This window comes from Typha angustifolia, chromosome 8 (assembly GCF_048772165.1).
Source record: "Typha angustifolia cultivar Huaian chromosome 8, ASM4877216v1, whole genome shotgun sequence".
NCBI classification, from domain to species: domain Eukaryota; kingdom Viridiplantae; phylum Streptophyta; class Magnoliopsida; order Poales; family Typhaceae; genus Typha; species Typha angustifolia.
Genome location: NC_133246.1, coordinates 16,052,842 through 16,072,799, shown reverse-complemented (window position 1 = coordinate 16,072,799; position 19,958 = coordinate 16,052,842). Strand labels below are relative to the sequence as shown.

The 19,958-nt window shown below is 40.6% G+C and overlaps 3 protein-coding genes across 5 annotated transcripts; 1 reads left to right on the top strand and 2 right to left on the bottom strand.

The window, feature by feature from the left end:
• Positions 1–5,196: 5,196 nt before the first annotated feature.
• LOC140764852 (probable ATP-dependent transporter ycf16) lies at positions 5,197–9,541 on the top strand. Its single transcript, XM_073103668.1, has 7 exons — positions 5,197–5,591; positions 5,692–5,742; positions 6,277–6,498; positions 6,725–6,847; positions 7,712–7,888; positions 8,897–8,985; positions 9,180–9,541. Exons 1-6 carry the CDS (start codon positions 5,268–5,270, stop codon positions 8,981–8,983), a joined length of 984 nt encoding a protein of 327 aa, XP_072959769.1. The 5' UTR covers positions 5,197–5,267; the 3' UTR covers positions 8,984–8,985; positions 9,180–9,541.
• Positions 9,542–9,944: 403 nt separating this feature from the next.
• Positions 9,945–12,837, bottom strand: LOC140764851 (uncharacterized). 3 transcript variants are annotated; one of them, XM_073103665.1, is made up of 5 exons: positions 12,569–12,837; positions 12,377–12,443; positions 12,098–12,212; positions 10,580–11,218; positions 9,945–10,496 (listed from the first exon to the last, which is right to left on the bottom strand). In XM_073103665.1, exons 1-5 carry the CDS (start codon positions 12,726–12,728, stop codon positions 10,128–10,130), a joined length of 1,350 nt encoding a protein of 449 aa, XP_072959766.1. In that variant the 5' UTR covers positions 12,729–12,837; the 3' UTR covers positions 9,945–10,127. The 3 variants fall into 3 exon arrangements, with proteins under 3 accessions (XP_072959766.1, XP_072959767.1, XP_072959768.1); XM_073103666.1 differs by having other exon boundaries at positions 12,098–12,209; XM_073103667.1 differs by having other exon boundaries at positions 12,098–12,206.
• A 2,806-nt stretch (positions 12,838–15,643) lies between these two features.
• Positions 15,644–19,610, bottom strand: LOC140766184 (uncharacterized). Its single transcript, XM_073105645.1, has 3 exons — positions 18,806–19,610; positions 16,812–17,084; positions 15,644–16,226 (listed from the first exon to the last, which is right to left on the bottom strand). Exons 1-3 carry the CDS (start codon positions 19,532–19,534, stop codon positions 15,882–15,884), a joined length of 1,347 nt encoding a protein of 448 aa, XP_072961746.1. The 5' UTR covers positions 19,535–19,610; the 3' UTR covers positions 15,644–15,881.
• Positions 19,611–19,958: the final 348 nt, after the last annotated feature.

Here is a 19,958-nt window from a genome sequence, read left to right as displayed (position 1 = left end):
AATTATCGAGAAAGGGGAAAATACAATGTCTTGTGATAGCTCTAGGGCGGAGTTGAAGCATCAGTTGGGCACTGGGGTTGCCGAAGAACTCGTCTAAGGTGGGTGTTGAAAAGGCGGGGCTGCGATCCCTCCTACATAAATTCCTGACCTTAATGAAAATTTCACAACCCCTCGGGGTAGCTATTCATCTCTGGTCAGCGAAATATTGTGGATTGTTTAGGTATCATTTCAAATGAGGTCCTTGAAAAAATTATGGGTAAGACGAAAAGTATTGTGGTTCTACCTCCGAAGGTCATAGAAAAATGGCGTGCTAGACGGAAGCCCACTATGTTTGAAAGATTTCTTAGTAAATCCTTATTCCTAGAAGTGCATGGATTTAGCCAAATTTTGGTTCGATATAGATCAATTCTCTATCTCTAATATGGTATAGGGATTTTTTTTATTTATTTATTAAAGAGGAAGATCTTACCTATATTCTAGCTAAAGGTTCATGTCCTCCCCAGGCCTTTCAGGTCTCTCCAGTGTGGATCAAACTCTACAATCTCCCTATGGAGTGATGGGGGCTAGAATCTCTTATCCTAGTTGTGGTCAAATTTGGGCGACCATTCGTGTGGATGAAACTACCTTCGATAAGACCCGTAGCAAATTTGCTAGGGTTTGTATTAAGATAGACTTGCCTAAACCAATCAAAAAGGCGGTCTAATTGGAAGGTAATGATGATAAAAAATTTCAATAAGCAATATATGAAAGTATCCCCGTACTTTGCTATAGGTGCGTGGTTGTGGGGCACAGTTAGATGCTTGCTCGCATGGCCTTTGAGGAGCAGGAGAGGCGAACTTCGACAAGAACACCACTATATCCCATCCTTAAGTAGCGTAGGGGGAGGTCACGTGCCAATGGGCACCAGCTAACAGGGAAGGTGATTGGAATACGTATAGCCCTTGGATCACGATTCAGAGGCAGTTGAAGGGAGGAGCAAAGTTTCCAGCATCGCTCGTCGCTAAAGGTCCTAAATCCCCAAATATTGGAATGGGGATTGGTCACATCAATTCAAAAAGGTTCTCAGACTTGAACTAGAGTCAAGTGAGGTTTATACGCTCATCCGAGTTTAAACCAGTTTAAATCAAAGGCCACCTCGGGGCAAGCTAGATTAGGCCACTCCAAGTACACAAAAGGGGCATAGGCTTTTGTTAGTGATGGAACTAGGCATGCGGCTTGATGTGACCCACATGATGGGCCTTTTTCTCAAGCCATTGGCTCCTCACGATCATCAAATCCCCACACTGAGGACCAGGAGATACGAACGAGGCATCAAATGATTAAAAAATATACTAGTATGTCGATCCTCGTGATACTAAGAAAAGCAGCGCTAGAAGAAATTCGAGAAGGATACCGAGAGTGGATAGATTACAGTCCACTCCAAGGATCCCGCCCTCATCAGACACGTGTGCAATGGGTGATAATTCCGTCGCAATCTTTCCTTTCAATTGGGGAAACTGAACAGACTAGGGTTGGAGAAAACCTAGGTCCTTCTTAGTGGTCCACACTATACCTCATAGAAGGGAGGGTGGAGGAACTAAGCTCAGAACCCCTCAAGTTCTATAACCCACCCATGCCCCTCCTTAATTATGTAAAAATCCTCTTGCTTATGCTAAGGTGGTCGAGCATTATAAGCACTATCTGAGGGCCCTGTGGAAGACCCGATGGAAAGGGTTTAAGATTTTCAATCTTGCATGGTGATTTTTACCATATCAATTTCAATTAGCATAAGCATCATTGAATTTCAATTAGCATGGCTTTCTTCATATCAATTTCAATTAGTATCATATAGGGTTCCTTTTTTCTCTTAGACATTGAGTGAGCGATCTCTTATGCAGTCAAAATATTATTACTAATATTCCGGCGCGGAACAAAAGTCACTTGCTCTCTGCTTATAAGAGAAGGCAATAATGGTTTTAACCGGTTGGCTAAAATTTTGGAGGTAATTATATTGCATACATTACATAAAGTAATATGATGAAAATCGTTAACATGTAAAAGGTTTTTATTTTTCGAAATAAGCATAATAAAAGTAAAACCTCTCCGAGTGAGTAAGATAGCATGAGTAAAAAGTACATCGTAACATTGTACATATTAGGCTCAACAATCTCTCAATAATGTTAATAAACCTTAGCTTGGAAACCATCATGCCGCGAGGCTTCACTAGCAAGCATCTCCCAAAGCGCACCTTTGATCTCCTCCATAGTAAATTTGAGGTAAATCTGGCCAGACAACATCATTAATCAGGTGCCCCCAGATCGATCGCCCAGAGTTGGAATAGAAATCAACAGACATATTCTCAATACCCCTTTTTGTGCACCAAATACGTGAGCTATCAAGAATACTTCTAATGCAATTGCTCTTATGTCTAATAGTGGTGAACACATGAAAAAACTTAAGTGTTAAGATTCTCATTGTTGACCCTACTCACTCTAGCCATCTAATGCCATTTAGTACTGACCTGGTGATTTAAAGCAATGTGAAGGTTACGCTGGCTATGAATGAAGGCTCTATCATCTTTAGACCTAATGTCATTGGTAGATCCAGCTCGGGAAGTACCATTGTTGTTGAAGCAAGAGTAATGACCACCTCATCTCCTCTTCAGGCTAAGGCCTTTGTGCTGCTCTTTGCCATTTATGTCCTTATCTCTCTATGATTTTGTAGAGTCACTTTTGAAGGTGATTCCTCCTCCATTATAGCCGCTATAAGCGGTGCAGATACTCCTCCTTGGAGCATTCGTGGTATCATCTTTGAATGCTCACAACTATTGACCTCCTTAGGAAATTTCAACAATTTTACTTTATCTCTAGTTATCGTGAATGTAATTGGGCACTGTTGCAAATAGAGAATGAGAAGAAGGAGAAGAAGTGGAGGAAGAAGAAGAAGAAGAAGAAAGGAAGGTGGGGGCACTGGGCCAGCGGGGAGGGGGCTCGGCTGCTGCTGCCCAACTAGCGGTTGGCCTCTCACTGGCGACTTGGCTCCCACGAGCTCAAGCCCAAGTGAGAGAAACAAAGAAAGAGAGGGAGAGAGAGGATGAAGGAGGAGGCTCACCAGCGGTAGCACAGCGGCAGCGACGACGGGTCGACGGTGGTAGTAGTGAGAGTTTGAGGGAAAGAGAAGAGAGAGAGACCAAAAGAGAGAGTGGAGAGAAGAAAAGGATAGAGAAAGGCGGTGGGGAGGAGGAACGGCGACGGTTGCATTGACGCCAGGGCCCACTGCGCCAACTAGCCAGGTTACCTGGCCAGGCTGACAATTGGGGGCGCGTGGCGCTCTCAGCCCGCTCGCAACTTGCATGGCACGAGCTCATGCCATGCAACACAATTTTTTTTCTTTCTTTTTGTTTCTCTTTTTTTATTTAATTGAATTTATATATTATTATTATTATTAAATATGGGTTATTACACAAAAGCCCACCATCTAGTTAGCCTGCTTGTAAGCCAAGCTAGCTACGATAAAACCCAATGAAAATTTGTGTACTTCATACTGTTTAGCTCTCCCAAACCTGTGTTGGGCCCATAAATTCGATATCTCTGACCAAGCCAGAGTCTGAGCCCTCTTTGATAGGGTTGAATCATCCTTTAGCTAGTTAACGCACATCCTCGTGGCTTGCATCAGGGTTCTCGACCCCAGCTACCCTTCGATCGCCAACACAGATCTCAAGGACTAGGACTCCACCTTCACGGTCAATAGTCGAGGACACTTCCTATGCTATTGGGAGGCAGAGTGGCAGCGGGCGTGTGGTGGCAATGTCGTCATCACTAGTGGCGAATTTGTCCCTACTTATGGGGCATACATAGCTTCGAAGGCGGCGATGGTGAGAATCCTATCAGAAGAGCTGAAGGGGACAGCAATCATGGCGAACTGCATGGCACCTAGGGCTGTCAAGCTTGACGAGCGGCTCGGGCTTGGCTCGAGCTCGGCTCGGCTGAAGCTCGAGTCCAGCTCGGCTCGGTCAAAGCTGAGCCAAGCCCGAGCCACTAAAACCGGCTCGATATTAATTTCAAGCCGAGCCTGAGCTAGAGCTGGCTCGCTCAGGCTCAGCTCGATAGGCTCGATATATAAACTTATCAAACCCTAAATCTTAAAAATCCCCAAATCTCAACAAATCTCAACAGCCTCCATCTCTCAGATCTCAAATTCTCAAAGCCACCAAAACTAATCCTTCTTCTTCCCCACCGTTGGCCCTCTTCCTTCCCCACGTCAACCCTTCTCCTCCTCCTTCCCCACGGTCAACCCTCCTCCTTCCCCATGGTCGACCCTCCTCCTTCCTTATGATCGATCCTCCTCCTCCTCCTCCACGGTTGACCCTCCTCCTCCTCCTTCCCCACCGTCGACCCCCCTCCTCCTCCTCCACCATCCGGCGTCCCAATCTCTGGCATCACGAGGTCGAGGAAGCTGAGGTCTCAGAGAGCGAAATGGGTGACAGCAGCGGGACGGGAAATCTCCTAATGGTGGAGACGAGTGCGAAACTCCTTGTGCTCAAACGGCCTTCTCGGTTCGAACCCCCGCAACTCCCACGTCCATCGGTTCTTCTGCGACCGTGGGTTGGGTAGTAACCTGAGTGGTAAGAAGCGAGAGAGAAAAATGAGAAACGAGGGCTTGATAATAGGCTCGGGCTCGGTCTGGCCCAGCTCGAGCTCGACTCGAGTTAAGCTGAGCCGAGCCTGAGCAGAATTAGAAGGCTCGAAAGTCATTTCGAGCCAAGCCTGAGCCATAGCCGGCTCGCTCAGGCTCAGCTCCTTTACACCCCTAATGGCACCGAGGCTGGGCTTGAGTTAAACTGAGCCGAGCCTGAGCAGAATTAGAAGGCTCGAAAGTCATTTCGAGCCAAGCCTGAGCCATAGCCGGCTCGCTCAGGCTCAGCTCCTTTACACCCCTAATGGCACCGAGGCTGGCGACAACCTATGGGGAAGCTCGGGGAGACATTGCGCTAGACGATGGAACGAGGGAAGGCTCCAACCCGCTTTTTGATCGGCTGACAGATGGTAACGAGCTACATTTTTGTAGCCTGGCTCGAATCCGGCCTAGCCCGACCCACTTGCAAGCGGGCTGGATGACTCAGCGCCCAGCCCGGTTGGCCAGGCCCGACAATCACTTGTGGCTGTGATCAACATCCTTTTTATTCAAAAGAGAAGGAAAAAGAAATTGTGAGGCCCATTAATAGTAGATAAACTAGCCCGAAAAATAAATCCAAATCCTCCGGGACGAGAGGTGTCCACGTCGTCGCTATGGCTCTTGCCGCCGGAACCGCCTCTCTCCCCTTCTCTCCTTCTTCTCCCTCCTCTCCGTCTCCGCCCTCCCCTTCCCTCTCTTTTCGGGTATCGCGTACGTACTCCTCCATGACTCCCGTCTCATCTCGCAATCCGGTGCGGATCCGGGCACGCCTCACCCGCCCTAGGGCAACCCTCACTGTCGACTCGCCAGCGTCCGGCGCCGCTGGAGCGTCCGGACCGGGGAGGGTTCTCCTCGAGGTCAGAGATCTTAAGGCCGTGGTCAAGAATACGGGAACGGAGATCCTTCATGGCGTAAACCTCACCATCAACGAGGGCGAGGTCTGTTATTTCCCTTCTTCTCTTCCCCTTCTGTAAAATTCTACAAGACGTTGCAGTCTAGGTTTTATTTTTATTATTTTCTACTCTGGTTCTCTTACAGATTCATGCTATTATGGGGAAGAACGGATCCGGGAAGACCACGTTGTCGAAGGTGACCGTCTTTTTAATGCATTTTACTGTTCGACAGTGCATTATTTACATTGATATAGGTTATTCTTTTGTTAGATGTTTAGATGAAGATAGTTGTAGATATGCTTTTGTGAGCTTGAGAGAATTTTGGTTAAATTATCGGAGGATATGTATAAATAATAGGGAGTGCATTTTAACTAGTGTTTATTAGAGTCTAGAGAATACTCCAAGGGGTATCTACATGTATACACGTAAAAAACACTATCTAATTACTTATTTCTTATGGCGACAATATGTGTATCTCAATCATTAGCAATTAAGGAATTTTAGTGATGTATACACGTAAAAACACTATCTTATTACTTATTTCTTATGGTGACAATATATGATCCTCAATCATTAGTAAATAGGAGAGGTTATTTATAGAGCATGTAAAATACAATAATGAGCACTAAAAAGTTGGTGACACAAAAAAGTTGTTTCGCACATACCTGATCCTCAATCATTATTGTGCTCACTGTCTAGGAACTCTTGAAAAAGATCTTATTGATTACAGGTTCTTGTTGGTCATCCAGATTATGAGGTTACTGGAGGCATTGTTCTCTTTAAAGGGGAGAACTTGATGGACAAGGAGCCTGAGGAAAGATCTCTTGCTGGGCTTTTCCTGAGTTTCCAGGCACCTGTTGAGATACCAGGTGTAAGCAACTCTGATTTTCTGCTCATGGCATTAAATGCGCGAAGAGAAAAGCATGGGCTACCAGCAATGAATCCTTTGGAGGTCTGTGCTATTTTACTAATTCAGATCTACATCATTTTGAAATTAGACATCAACAACAAAAAAAGTATGTCGATATTGTCCTTCTTTTCTTCAATGCTTGAATAGCACGACATTGTATATGCTTTTATGGATCTTTAGTAATCACTTATCAGTAGAATCTTATGTATAAATGGCTTAAAGAATGTCCTTGAAGTATACTAAAGGTCAATATATTTTGTTTTTGCAGTTCTTTCATTACGTGTTACCCAAAGTTGTCACCTTAAAAATGGAGCCAAAATTTCTAGACAGAAATGTCAATGAAGGGTTTAGCGGTGGGGAAAAGAAGCGAAATGAAATTCTGCAACTTGCGGTAGGGAAAATAGCATTTGGACAAAATCAGTTGCTTTGACTACAGGCAGTCATTCTGATGTTATATCTTTGCTATTTTATATGATAGCCTGGTTATCTTCTACATAATGTCAGTTCATTTTGATTTGGTTATATCCATTTTGATGTCATTGTCATTTGTACATGCTTCCTGATCCTGCTATTTGCATGCTTAGGTAATTGCTACTTAACGTTATACTTTTTGAAAGCTGTCATTTACTGTGCTTGTGTTTCTTAAAATGATAAACAGGTTAATTGAACCTAAAATGTTAAACACCGAGTTTACCTTTAAAAACATAAAAGAAGTTTTGCTTGCTTATCATAGGTGGTTTGGAACCTGTCAGTTTGTTGCTATGTCTTTACTTGTTACAAGGTGGAATCCTCTATTTAGACAATTTAGCTTGTCTTTTCAGTTGAAGAATCATGTCGGCATGAGATATGCAACTTCTCATGTATCATGGGCAAAAGGCTTAACTCTTTAATAAGTTTGGAAGTTGTTACTTTTTCTTCTCTTATAGCATGTTCCATTTATAAGTGCATATGCTAGAATAGTTGTGAGGATAATATCATTCTGGAGTTAGTCCACTAACTGATGTATCTTAGTTTTCTTAGGTTTTCATCATCTTTTTTTCCCTTACAAATGTCTCGCAGCTGACGGTTTAGTTCTAGGCTAGACTTGCATCTCCAGGTAAGATTGGCTATCTTAAACAGAAAGCCAGCAAACTTATAAAGTTACAATCTAAATTCTAAAGGAAGATCAAAATGATGTACATCAGGCTTATCCTTCTTCCGCTTATTTTTCTGATCATTTTTGCCTTTTTTACTTACCATATTCATGTAATTTCAGGTTCTTGAGGCAGATTTGGCTATTCTGGATGAAATTGATTCTGGGTTAGATGTTGATGCACTTCAAGAAGTAGCTAATGCAGTGAATGGTCTTCTAAAACCCACCAATTCTGTTTTGATGATTACTCACTATCGGCGCCTTTTGGATTACATCAAACCAAGATATATCCATATAATGGTAAGATATTTTTAATCAATATGGAGTATTTACTGATAGCTGGACAGAGAGCCTATCAATCATATCTTTAGTGATATCCTAGTTCAGCGAATTCTGGTCACTTGTTTTTCTAGTTTGAAGTACTGAAGCCTTCCACATAGTTGGCTTTTTCTGTGTTTGCAACTCAAAATTTGTATCTTACATTGCTGTGCATTCAGTTGCTTACCACATTTGTCGGTTGGGTTTGCTAAATATAACATTTTATTATTATTAAAAAAATTGTTGTTGCAGCAGTTCTTAATCTGATTCCTGCAGTTCCAAAGAAGAGTTGTATTACCTATAAGTAGTAAATTTATGTTTAGTTTAGCAGAGCTTAAATATTTAAAGGAACTTCTGGGAAGTGAACTTTTCATTTTGATGTTCTGGATTGCAACTGTAGCAGTCAGGATCAGATATGTGTGAGACATTCTCTTGATTTTATTCACACTTTCCAAGTTAAGATTGTATTTAGCACCAAAGATTCCCGCATTGTATTAATTAAAATAACATCCCTCAGTATCTTAACCGATATAAATTTTTGTCCAATCTTGGCATTAACAGTTTGAAACTTTGAACACTTAATCTTTTATACATATATTATGAATCTATGATAAAGTAATTACTATAAATATTATCAATGGCATGAGGGATGGTTAAGATTTGTTCAACTTTGACACTGTGGTTGAGATGTCTCAGATATTGTGTGAATATCAGCATTGATTGGGGAAATATCATTGCATTTTTTGGAGATTCCCTTTATCTTCTCATATTGTCCAAAGAAACTTGTATAATTTATTTACTATTATCGCATTTGGATATTCCTTTTTCACTTCATTGGAGTTACTTGAGAAATTAGTCTCCAGATTTTTGCAATTATCCATGGTTATCTACTTTCGTACATTTCACTGTCATGACAATCAGAACAACAGAGCAGCAGTTTGTGTCATTAAATTAGCAGAACATTTATTTTTTTAATTTTCATATATCCAGGATGATGGTAAAATTATTAGGACTGGCGATATTTCTCTAGCGAAGCAGCTTGAAGAGGGCGGCTATCAAGCGATCTCTGTCGTATAGAGGTAGGAGGCATTTGGATTTTGCTTCTTTGATTTATATCGTTCTGTGTTTTTATCAGTTAAATTTTTGTTGATGTACCTATCTGGTGAACCTTTTTGCTGCTCTTCCATCAGTAAAATTCAGACTTTTGACATACTGATGATGAAATTATTTTGGTGATTTTTTTTTTTCCGTTGACCATGCAAATAAAATGCAGGAGCTTGAGCATAGCACACCTCACGGGAAATTGCTTAAGCAGTTTCATGGGATTGAGTCTATTAACGTGGCAAGCACGAACTTATGGTCATCCAATTGTTAGCCGACGAAATACTGCAATATAGATCTTAATATTTGTGCTCAGTTTTGATACATGCTTAGTCACTCAGATGGAGATGGATACAAGGTACTTGTTATAGGTGGTGTATCCTACAATGCTGATTCATTGTTTTGCACCAGTAACGATGCATTCAACTTGATGGGGATTGTATAAGTGCTTTGTTATATTTGATTTATGATTTATATTTGTTCTCCTTCTACAAAGAAAATAAAATGAAAGTTGCCTGCTGTCCGTGCAGATTAGAGTATAGAAGGAACAAGAATCTTATGGTGCAGCTTTAATTGGTAGATTCGAAGTATATATACTTGTATTCAACACAAGGATTACGCAATTGAGGTGTACAAGAAAAGGCAGCAGTGATAACTGATTCTTTCTATTCGTCTATTTCCTTGATACGATGAAGTCTTATAGTGCATCTTTGCTTAGATTTGGTTTAATGTCGCTGATCATGAGAAGTGGATTGTCTGGAGGTGACTACCGAATCTGTTAACCATTTGTTCTGCTTGACAGCAGAAGTGATATGGCAATCTCTTTGCAATCTGCCAAGTTCCGAGAGGCAAGAATCCTTGATTGTGGTCCGTTTTAGCCTTTTTTATCCGTGTCAGTTTATCAAGTTAATTTCGCACTGAACTGAGGATTGACCGATAATTGAAATATCGACCTATGTAAAAAATTAGTGGTGTTTTCGATGCCAATAACAATAATCAACGGCAATAATAGGGTATACCGTATACGCCTGTAAAGCTAATAACGCCACATTTATTTTTACAGCACATCTCAGGGAGCGGGAGCGATACAAACAAAAACCTATATATAACCCGAGAAGCGTCATAAGATCCCAAAAGGCTCAGGAACCGGCTCGAATCGGTGAAACAAAGGGCTCTCTACTGATACATCATCAACGCTATGCAACCAACTCAAGTTCTTGGAGTCCTCTTTGAGCAGAATAGAATCATATCGAACGCTCTCATAGATATCCCGCTCCAGCCCTCTCACTCTCGCCGCGGTCACGTTGCCATCAGTCGAGCCACTCTCCGAAGTCGGTCGCTCTGGTGATCTATTAACATCGGTAGCAGTTGTATTCCTAGTAGTAGCAGCTGCTTTGTTAACTATTGGAGCTGCTGCGACGCTGGAAGAGCGAATGCTGTGCGGAAAGATTGAGGCTCCACGGATCCCTCCCATTCCTTGCTTGATGTCCTGAGATACAAGTAGTTCTTTTTGTTTACAATTTCTTCCTTGAGATGGATGTCAAGATAGTTAACACATAAAAGAACTCTCACCATGTGCTTCACGGCCACGTCGAGCGATTTCTTAGATATGGTCCTTCCGAATCCATTGCTATCAGTTGGCGAAGCCGGCCGTAGAGATCTCCGTCCTCCGACATCAGATGCTGCTGCTTTTTGCGCTTCGTAGGCGCTACCCCCGTTCACTTGCGCCTTGGCCAAATTCCTCTGCGACCCGCCTCTACCATTGGCATATCCGGAAGAACTCAGTACTGCGCCTAGTGGCTGAACTCGCTCCCGTTGCTTCCCTGTGGAGACGGCTCGTTCAGCCGTTCTCATCACCGGCGAACTGGGCCTCCGTGATGAGGCGGTTGGAGTTGGGCTGCGGCGAGTTGGAGTAGACGGCCGGGAACTTGACCGAGTTGCAGGCGCAGTGGAAGGGGTTTTTGATCGAGCATCTGGCGTGCATGGTCTGGACACCGTAGGAGTTTGCCGAGTTCTAGCTGGGCTGGAGGGACGCGGCGCCGGCTTTGTGGGAGTTGGGGAAGGCTTAGAGGTGACAGAAGATGAGCTAGTGGTGAGGTGCGTTGATTGGGTGGTATATGAAGTGTATGTGCTGGAGATTGAAGAACGAGTCACTGAGTTGCTCCTGATTGGTTTGGTGGGGTTGGGGTTTTCTTGCCGAGTAACAGAGAGCTGCACGATGAGAAAGTTTTGAACCAATGATGCATAATGTATATATTAGACATTCTGCTCCAGTAAATTCTTTATATAGTACTTCGTTTGTGTCCTGGGATCTAATATTTTATTTTTCATCGTAGTGATATTTTTTGTTGTAACGTCGTCCTATTCTCCTTCTCATATTATGTACCAGGACTGTCTTCATGGGTGACTCTAATTGAGGCCCTAATTAAGGTGGCATTCTGCTACAATTTGGCATTTAAATCATAGATGTCCTGTTTGGTTGCCAGATCATCAGGATAACAGAAAAAATAAAAATTACGAGGGTAGATCAACTTCTATAATGGCAACCCCATATAGAGTTACATCTGGGGAAAATAACATTTACACCCTACTTTTGCTATGGTTTTTTGGCAAATTTATTAGTTATGTTTTATTTAAAAAAAAAAACTTAGATGCTTTCTGAGAATAAGGTCTGATATAAGAGGCTCCAAAGTAAATATTAAAAAGGCAGTGGGTAGTGAATAATAAATTTGTCATTATGTAGTTGTAAAACGTAATTTTCCTATATAGAATGATAAACTTTTAATCAAAGTCCGAACTCCTCATCATGATAGAGATTAATTTGGTGGGACTCTTTGTTGTTATCCTCATTCCTATTGAACTTGATTAAAGGAGATGAGATCTAGATCATCACTGTAGTCCAATAGTTTAGTTTTATTAATTATGGGTTAGATTCGTTTGTAAATATTGAGAGTGATAATAGATTTTTTTTTTTTTACTGAAGCACTATATATACATAATTTAAACTAATTGATTTTATTTGTAAAACGTTTCACTAAAATACTTTGTCTAATCTTATGATTGACCTACAGTAAGAAAAATGTGGCATACCCCTGAGGACTTTGAAGCTGACACCGATCGAACTCTTGGGTTGCATTTTGGAGTTGCTGATGAAGATAGATGGTGATGATCACCAGGAGTTCCAGTAGGAGTCAAGAGCCTGCTGCTTTCGTTTGGGAAAAAAATATTAAATCAAACAATTAATTAGACAAGTTCTATAGCACAGGACTTGCTCGGATTAGATCCATCATCTGTGTATCATTTTCCTTAACATTCTTTAATAAATCTTAGAAGAAGAAGAGAGAACTAGAAGATATAATCCTTTATTACCAGTCGTTGTCGTTATTCACAACCTCTGCAGAGAATATATCACCCATTCCGCTCTTCCCCAGCGTTCCTGCCCAACAAATAGAAATTAGAATCATATCCAAAGAGAAAGAGAGAGAGAGAAAAAAAGAGAACACTAAGAAAAGCCATGAAAGAAGCAAATCTAGTAGGAAAAAGTTTCCAAATCGTGATCACCATTTTGAGCTCTAGATTTGTTATGTGAGGCCGTGGATTGGCTTCTCTGGAACCTGGGGAAGAGATCCAAGCTCTCATCTCTTGGCTTTCCTTGCCGCAGGGATGCCACCGCGGCATTCCTCCCATGAACTGGAGATTCCCTTCTTAAGACCCGATTCATTTCCTCCTAATCCCAGTTGGAATATTTTCTTCTTTTCTTCTTCTTCTTCTTCCAGAAGAGGAGTCGAGTTCTTATATTGAGGAGAGGAAGAAGGAGCGAGGAGAGATGGGAAGAGCTCAACGATGATCTCTCTTATAGTCTTATAATGGAGTTAACCGTCGCTAACAACCAAACTCCGGCGGTGAAAGGTACGATGCCACGTTGGACTTTTGGCTTGGCTACAGGAGATTTGTTTCTTTTACCAAACTTATTCTAAAAATATTATAATAAAAATGATTTACATTCTACATAGATCCTTTATATAAACAGTAACTTACATACAATATAATATTTTTTATATTATACTGATAAATTAATAAATGTATTAATAATCACTATTTTAAACAGTGATTTTTCACGTGGCCATCGGCTAGCATAAATGTTTTAAAATAAAGTTAAATAGTGTAGTAGTTTAAGTAGAAGATACGATCAAAAGCTCGGATTCTGGACTCTTTTTATAAAAGCTAGCTTTGTTCAGCCAATTCCCGTGTGAAGACTAATTGGTACGGCTGTCACTTCCTCTCTCTCTCTCTTTCCTCCACTGTTTAAACTCTCCCTTTCCGAGATCAAGTTCGAGGCCTTCTTATACCATAGCTAAGAAGAAATTAAGAGAGCATTAATAATATCTATCTCATAGACCTATAATTAAAAATATATATATAAATAAACAGCAAATTTTTATATTTCAAAATATACTAATTAATCATTTACGGTTATAAAAAAGAGCCGTTAACATCGGCAGCCAAGGAGTCGTACAATTGTATAACCGCATTATTGATAGCCTTTGAACGTTAACTAAGGTTTTCGTCGACAGTTCACGTGCGCTTTCGATGTCACTCAATAATAATGGAACGGAAGGTTCCGGTGTTACTGTTGAGATCGGCAGGTATAACCTACACATACGACACGTGGTCCGCGATCCCCCCCGGGGTATCCGACGTGGCAGTTTTTATTTCGCCACGTGTCCGTCGTCGGATTTTATAGCCCGTATTATCTCTATTATTGTATACGATGGTCAAATGTTGCAAGAATAAGATTATATTAGATTGGTGGAACCCATCGGCCGACAAAATAATAGGGCGAGTTAATTGGATGCGATAAATAATTATTAGATTAATTCTCTAGATATAAAATAGTCGTTCGAGGTAATTTTTAACTCAAATATTCACATGAGACTTTATAATGATCCGAGCACTATGTCTTTAGTTTGGACGCTGAATTAATCTTGAGCAGAGTATAGAGTATAGCTTCTAATTTTAGCTTCTTTAGTGCTCAATATATAATTATACGTAAATATAGAGTTTTAACTTTGAAGATTTCTCTCCCTAGTACTATATGAATCACTAAATATCACTCATAGTATTGATACAATGAATCGGATTTATGATCTGTTGACATGGTCCAATATAGCTCAATAGCTAAGCTATTTTAATCAAAGTTAATAAGCAACTCAGCTTTATTTGATTTCAATTTTGTCTTTCTTTGTACAGTTTCTTCGCAATTTTTAAGCCAAGGACCACTTAATTAGGATTCAGGAATGGAGCCAGGCACAGTTTTTTCAATCATGCAGAATAACAAGTGCTAATAATTTAGGGTTCTTTTGTTTTCTTGTCAAATAGTACGTGAAGAGCACCGTGGCTCGCATGGAGCCAAAGGCTTGAAATGGAAACCAGCGTTACTGTGCATGGGGTAGGGGGTCCAAACTAAAAGATTCATCACTATGGCTGCATGTTTGTTGTGTTATTTCTTTTTTGTTTCGTTGCATTTATTACGTATGAATATATTTCATATTGGCCATCCAATGTTTGTCTTTCCTTTGCCAACTCTCATATTTATGTCTACTGGCCATATATAACGAGGGTCATGCACTCATACCCATCCCCTGCCCCCCCTAATGTTTTAAAGTTATAACGCTTTTAGTGTTCATCTTGTCCTCCATTAGGTTTAGTGCTGACATTTATAATTTTATTATATATATATATATATATATATATATGCTAAATAAAAAAATCAATAAAATTGTAAAAGCCCCGGATTTTTTTTATATTTTTATTGGTGTTTATTATTTATTTTTTTGTGTAAAGAGATCGGATTGATATATAGATATAGATATGTGAGCAATTAATTAGCTATTGGAAGGAAAAAAGATTGAAAAAGAATAAATTTCTAAAATGAATTTACCATAGTCTTTTTTAGATCAGAGGGGTTATGGTTAACCAGAAATTGAGTTAAGATTGTTGGAATTTTGACTGGATTATGTTACCTGCAAGATTTAGGAGGGAAACATATACAGAGGACGAATACTCTCAACTTGTATCATATGAATTACCCCTGATCATGCAATTAAATGTTATTACTTCTTTCTAGTCTAATACTCCTTTCTGTTCCTTTCACAGATCAAAACAGTGGAGCATGGAAATTTCCTCGCAAAATTAAGATCCAAGACGGTCCCCGTCTTTAGAACAAGTCCCCACTTTTGGGACACCTTCGGCATGGATCTTTTGAAGAACCTAATGCTTTCTTATCTTCCCAGTAAAGTAATATGACCCATCAAGAGAATGTGACTCTCTTTTTTTTTTTCCATGAAATTGCTCTGAAAAGGCTCACGTTCTCACAGAGACAGACACTTATAAAATGAAATAGATAGGCTTCATGAATGGAGCAATGCATGCAGAATGGTGCTCCCAACTGCATTGAACACGCCAGTAGAATAGAACTGTATAATAAATGAGTGATGCCACCTAACAGAGCATTTTGTACTCGCGGTGGTGGCAATTTAATATAATTTCTTTCCCAACTGCAATCCGTCTACTAATGCATCAAGAGCCAGCTAGATTGCAATAATAGCAGGAAAATATAAGTTGTAGACTAAGATGTGGCAAATAATCGAACAGATGGTGCTCGAAATTATTATATCCTTCAACTCCTTGTGAAGAGTAAAAATATTGTGCCAGTGGCATATGAGAAGAAGGAATAACACGCATGACTTATAATTGAAACTTTGGGCGACGTTCTTGTTCCTCAGAAAGGAGCATGTGGCTGGTTTTGCTCTTTTGAGAAATGGAAAAAAAATGCACAACATAAAAAGGCAATGTCATCAAGGAAATCTAGGCACTAACTTTTCTCGAGGATCTCAGCCTCCCGCCGCTTGGTTTCTTCCTCTTTGATTAGTTTTTCTTTGTCCTCATGTCTTTTTCTTTCTTCTTCTATTGCTTGTTCTTTCTCCTCATGTTGTCTTCTTTCTGCCTCCTCCCGCTCTCTAATTTCTTCTTCCTCCTCCTCCTTTTCGTCGAGATCATCAAACTCCTTCTCGGCAGCCATTGCTTTGACTATAGGATCTCGGAGTTCGGATATTAAACCCCCACCAACTTTGTATTCCTGCTCATCCCCGATCAGGAATAGACGTTGATCAGGACCTGTTGCCATTGGTATATCAACTGCAAGTAGCTTCATGTCGTACTGCAACAAAGATCACAGTGAAATCAGAAGATTATTAAATGGTCAAGTAATATATATATATATATATATATATTAAATCAGAAGATTCTTTCTTTCAAATCCAATAAATGATAGGGGCTAAACCATCTGTCCCTGCAATGTGGCATCGAGTCCACTCCCATGGGCGAGGAGCCAAACACCACACTGATGGATGTAACCGTAGTTCCAAATAACATACTAGCCATTTCTTAGTTTGGTACAACACTCACACATATACAATTGTTTTTCCTAGACCCTAGATAAACTGGACTGAAGAATGCAACCATGGACATGCAGAAAAAGAGGAGGAAAATTCTACGAGAAAAACTGAAGGAAGAAAGCACCAATCATTAAAGGCACTTGCGGTCAGGCGATTTCAGTTAATAGATTCTTTTCTTTTCTCTTCTATCAAGTACTTTGTGCAAAAACTAGGAGGCTCACAAAATGAGTCAGTTGGAAGAATATGTAAGTCCTGCCGAATGTCATGGATAAAGTTTGAGAAGAAGTGCAAAATCACGAGATTCTATTTCTTTCAACTGAAAGACATCATTCAGTTACTTCAATTACCTGGCCTTTTTTCTTCTTAACCTCAACACTGACGAGACCCCTTCTTTCAGATCCTCTGATGGGAAAGATAAGGAAACATCTTCTGCCACCAAGCCTTAGCTTGAAATTCTTCAGTCTAGGTCCACCTCCTGACATGACATATGCTCTCACCTCTGTCCCAGTTAAAGGTGCACCCATAACCTCAAGCATTGCTGCGGATGTGTTAAGCTTCCTCATCGCCATTCTATATATCTTATCAGGATTGATAGCAAACCTTGCACGAAGATACATGCCCTAGAGAAAAACAGAAGATTGGTCAGATTAAACAATGACCACATGATGCTGCATGTAAACTGATGCAGCCAACAAGAAAACCCAGGATGCTCAAAATATGGATCCTTTCATTTCAGCCTATATCTGAATGGTCAAGAATCTGACGCACTAGGGAGTACAATTATAAAATGATATTACAATAACAATACAGAAGGGCATTTTTATTGCTCAACCAAAGCACACTAATGGAGACAAGCTGATAAGATTTTATCAGGATTCAGGAGATGAGCTTCTGTCAGTAAATAAAGAAATATAATAAATTACACAAGGTTCCCTGGATTAACTGTTAGTTGTCCTACGACTAAATATCCGATGAACGACAACAGAAACCTGGATAAGAATGATGGAATTAATTTGTATGAATACAATCAAATCAAGCAAGGCACAAGGTAGTGTAATCACCAAAAAGAGAAAAAGAAGAAGACGAGAAAGCATTCCTTAACAATCTTCTCACTACTGAATCTGCCTGTCTGATCCACCAGGAAAAACACACCAACTTTTAGAACCATCATACAAGCAAAGTCAGGGATGATTGCATGTTAGATTGTTCGGATTACCAAGAAGGAAACATCTAAGGAAAGAGGCATAATCGAGTATGGCCCCACTCAATGAAAAGGGATTTTTAACAAAGGACATCCAAACAGAGGAAGGCAACTATTCAACAGTAAAGTCCAATAACCAATGAGAGTCCTTGATCATATATGCCCCCATAAAAATCCTCTCCTTTCTAATAATGGCAAGAACAACAAGCAAGCTTCATGTCACTGTCCATTGCATCAAATGAGCAATCTAATTGGTAGATTACCAGGTCTATTCATCTATGCTGACTTTGACCTTTTACGGCATGTTTCAGTATTTCGCTTGATGGAATCACTCTCTCTTTGCTTCATGTGTTCTCTTTCTAACATGTCTAATCCATTTAAATGTTCACTAATAACTGTATTCAACTTGTATTCATTTGAACAAAGTCAGTGATATACCTATATATTGTTGCTCTAATACCAAATACATGAAGAGACTCTCAGACAATCTAACTTATAAGTTATTTTCCCTGGACTGAATTAGATTGCAACTTGAGTGGCTTCTGCCTTCTGAATTGCATGGCTAATAAGACCCTTACAAAGATGGAAGACCATATTTAGAGCCAAACGTAAACCAGAAGGGTTGAGAAAGAAAATCACCCTATTATGCAATAGAACAACAGGAACTTGATGCCAGAAAAAGTAAAACACATCTTCTAGGTTGGAATAACATCTATAATGATTCCAAGTCCCAACTATATATCTTGTTAGCTTTCACCATTAAACCTCTCCTGCAGCTAGCAATCTAGCTCTGAAGTCCCTTGCATTGGCATCTTTGAGTCACTTTATCATGATTGTTATATACAGAAACCTAGATTCCTTATACTAAATGACCCTTTATCTTGACTTAGACAAGCTTATCTAATTGAAGCAATGGAGGCAATCCCCAGTAACACTAATTTTCCCCTCTTTAAGAGGACAAACGTAACCTAAATAGAGCGAGTAATCTAGCAAATTGATGATCTTTCAAACAGACTATAGTGGCTTCCGAAACAAAATCATCTGTATGTAAGTCATTTATCTAGCATTCTTAACTACTTACTGCAGCTAATGTTAGCTAATTTTGCCAATCCTATTAACAAGATAAAGCAGATTACTCACTGCAAAAGCTACAATGGCGGTTGCGAGAGCAAGGAACCCATACTTTGCCATCCCTTCCGAGAGTCCAACGAACGTGCTTGCTACTCCAAACATGATTCTCCACAATGCAATGCAAAGTACGATAGCGCCAGCACCCACAACAGCCATAAAATTTCTCTTCCAAAATGCCTCCATCTGCAATCCTACAGCCTCGCGGTACCGTTTAACTGCCGACTTGACAGCAGAAACAGGCTTCTGAACTGCTGATTTCCCGAGATTCGCACCAAATTTACCAAAACCCGCACTTTTAACAGAAAAAAACTTGCACCCCAAACCGTTCTCATTAATCCTACCAAGCCCCTTGATTCCAGAGCCAAGAGATCGTAATTTGACGGTAATTCCAGTGGTCAGATGCCTTGAAATGGAAAACCCAGATGGGAAAGTACCGAAAGAGCGATCCCATTTGAAGCAGTTGGAGCTCGGAGAGCAGGAATCATACTTCGGCACAAGGAGACGAGAAAAGGTACCGTTTTGACATGTGGGTCTTGTTACAAGCCCACTGGAATAAGCTCTTCCCGAGATTGCTGAAGCCGACGAGAACCTCGACGCGAATTCGGAGATGAGATGCTTCGCATCCAATAAGGTGGATTGACTAGCAGAGAAGGGGTTTTGGGGTCGAGACTTCGATGGGAGTTGGTGGAAGTAGAAACTTTGGAAGCCATAGACGATTGTTTTGGAGGGTTTCGCCATGAAAAGAACCTCAGTGCGAGCAAATCAATCAACCGAGCAGGTTGTCAAGGATGTATGCAAATAGGACTGGGTTGAGTAGAATGAGCTCAGAAACTTTTCTTCGTGTTCCTATTTTCCGGCTTGACTATCCAAAGCCCAGTTAGGCCCAAATTCTTAGTAGGCCCTCACTTTGTTTAAAACTCCTTCGGCCCAATGGGCCAATGATTAGGTCCGGGTGGACTAGGAGCATAGTCAACGATTATACTTATATCAACTCTAATATACTATGCCATATATATCCTACTTCAAATACGATGCAGGAGGGTGGATAGAAACCTTTGACGGAGAAAGGAGGAAGAAAAAAGAAGAGCGAAGGGATAAAATTAAAAATCTTGTAATGAAAAGAAAAATGAAGGCCTCCGATAGAGAAAGGAAAATCCTAGGG

Excerpts from the sequence above, each read along its gene's own strand:
- LOC140764852 (XM_073103668.1), top strand. The coding sequence starts at position 5,268 with ATGGCTCTTGCCGCCGGAACCGCCTCTCTCCCCTTCTCTCCTTCTTCT. Across the intron at positions 5,592-5,691 it reads TCACCATCAACGAGGGCGAG|ATTCATGCTATTATGGGGAA; the intron begins GTCTGTTATTTC and ends GTTCTCTTACAG. Across the intron at positions 7,889-8,896 it reads CAAGATATATCCATATAATG|GATGATGGTAAAATTATTAG; the intron begins GTAAGATATTTT and ends TCATATATCCAG.
- LOC140764851 (XM_073103665.1), bottom strand. The coding sequence starts at position 12,728 with ATGAATCGGGTCTTAAGAAGGGAATCTCCAGTTCATGGGAGGAATGCC. Across the intron at positions 12,213-12,376 it reads GTGAATAACGACAACGACTG|CAGCAGGCTCTTGACTCCTA; the intron begins GTAATAAAGGAT and ends CCCAAACGAAAG. Across the intron at positions 10,497-10,579 it reads ACGTGGCCGTGAAGCACATG|GACATCAAGCAAGGAATGGG; the intron begins GTGAGAGTTCTT and ends CTTGTATCTCAG.
- LOC140766184 (XM_073105645.1), bottom strand. The coding sequence starts at position 19,534 with ATGGCGAAACCCTCCAAAACAATCGTCTATGGCTTCCAAAGTTTCTAC. Across the intron at positions 17,085-18,805 it reads CCGCCATTGTAGCTTTTGCA|GGCATGTATCTTCGTGCAAG; the intron begins GTGAGTAATCTG and ends GTTTTTCTCTAG. Across the intron at positions 16,227-16,811 it reads TTAAGAAGAAAAAAGGCCAG|TACGACATGAAGCTACTTGC; the intron begins GTAATTGAAGTA and ends TCTTTGTTGCAG.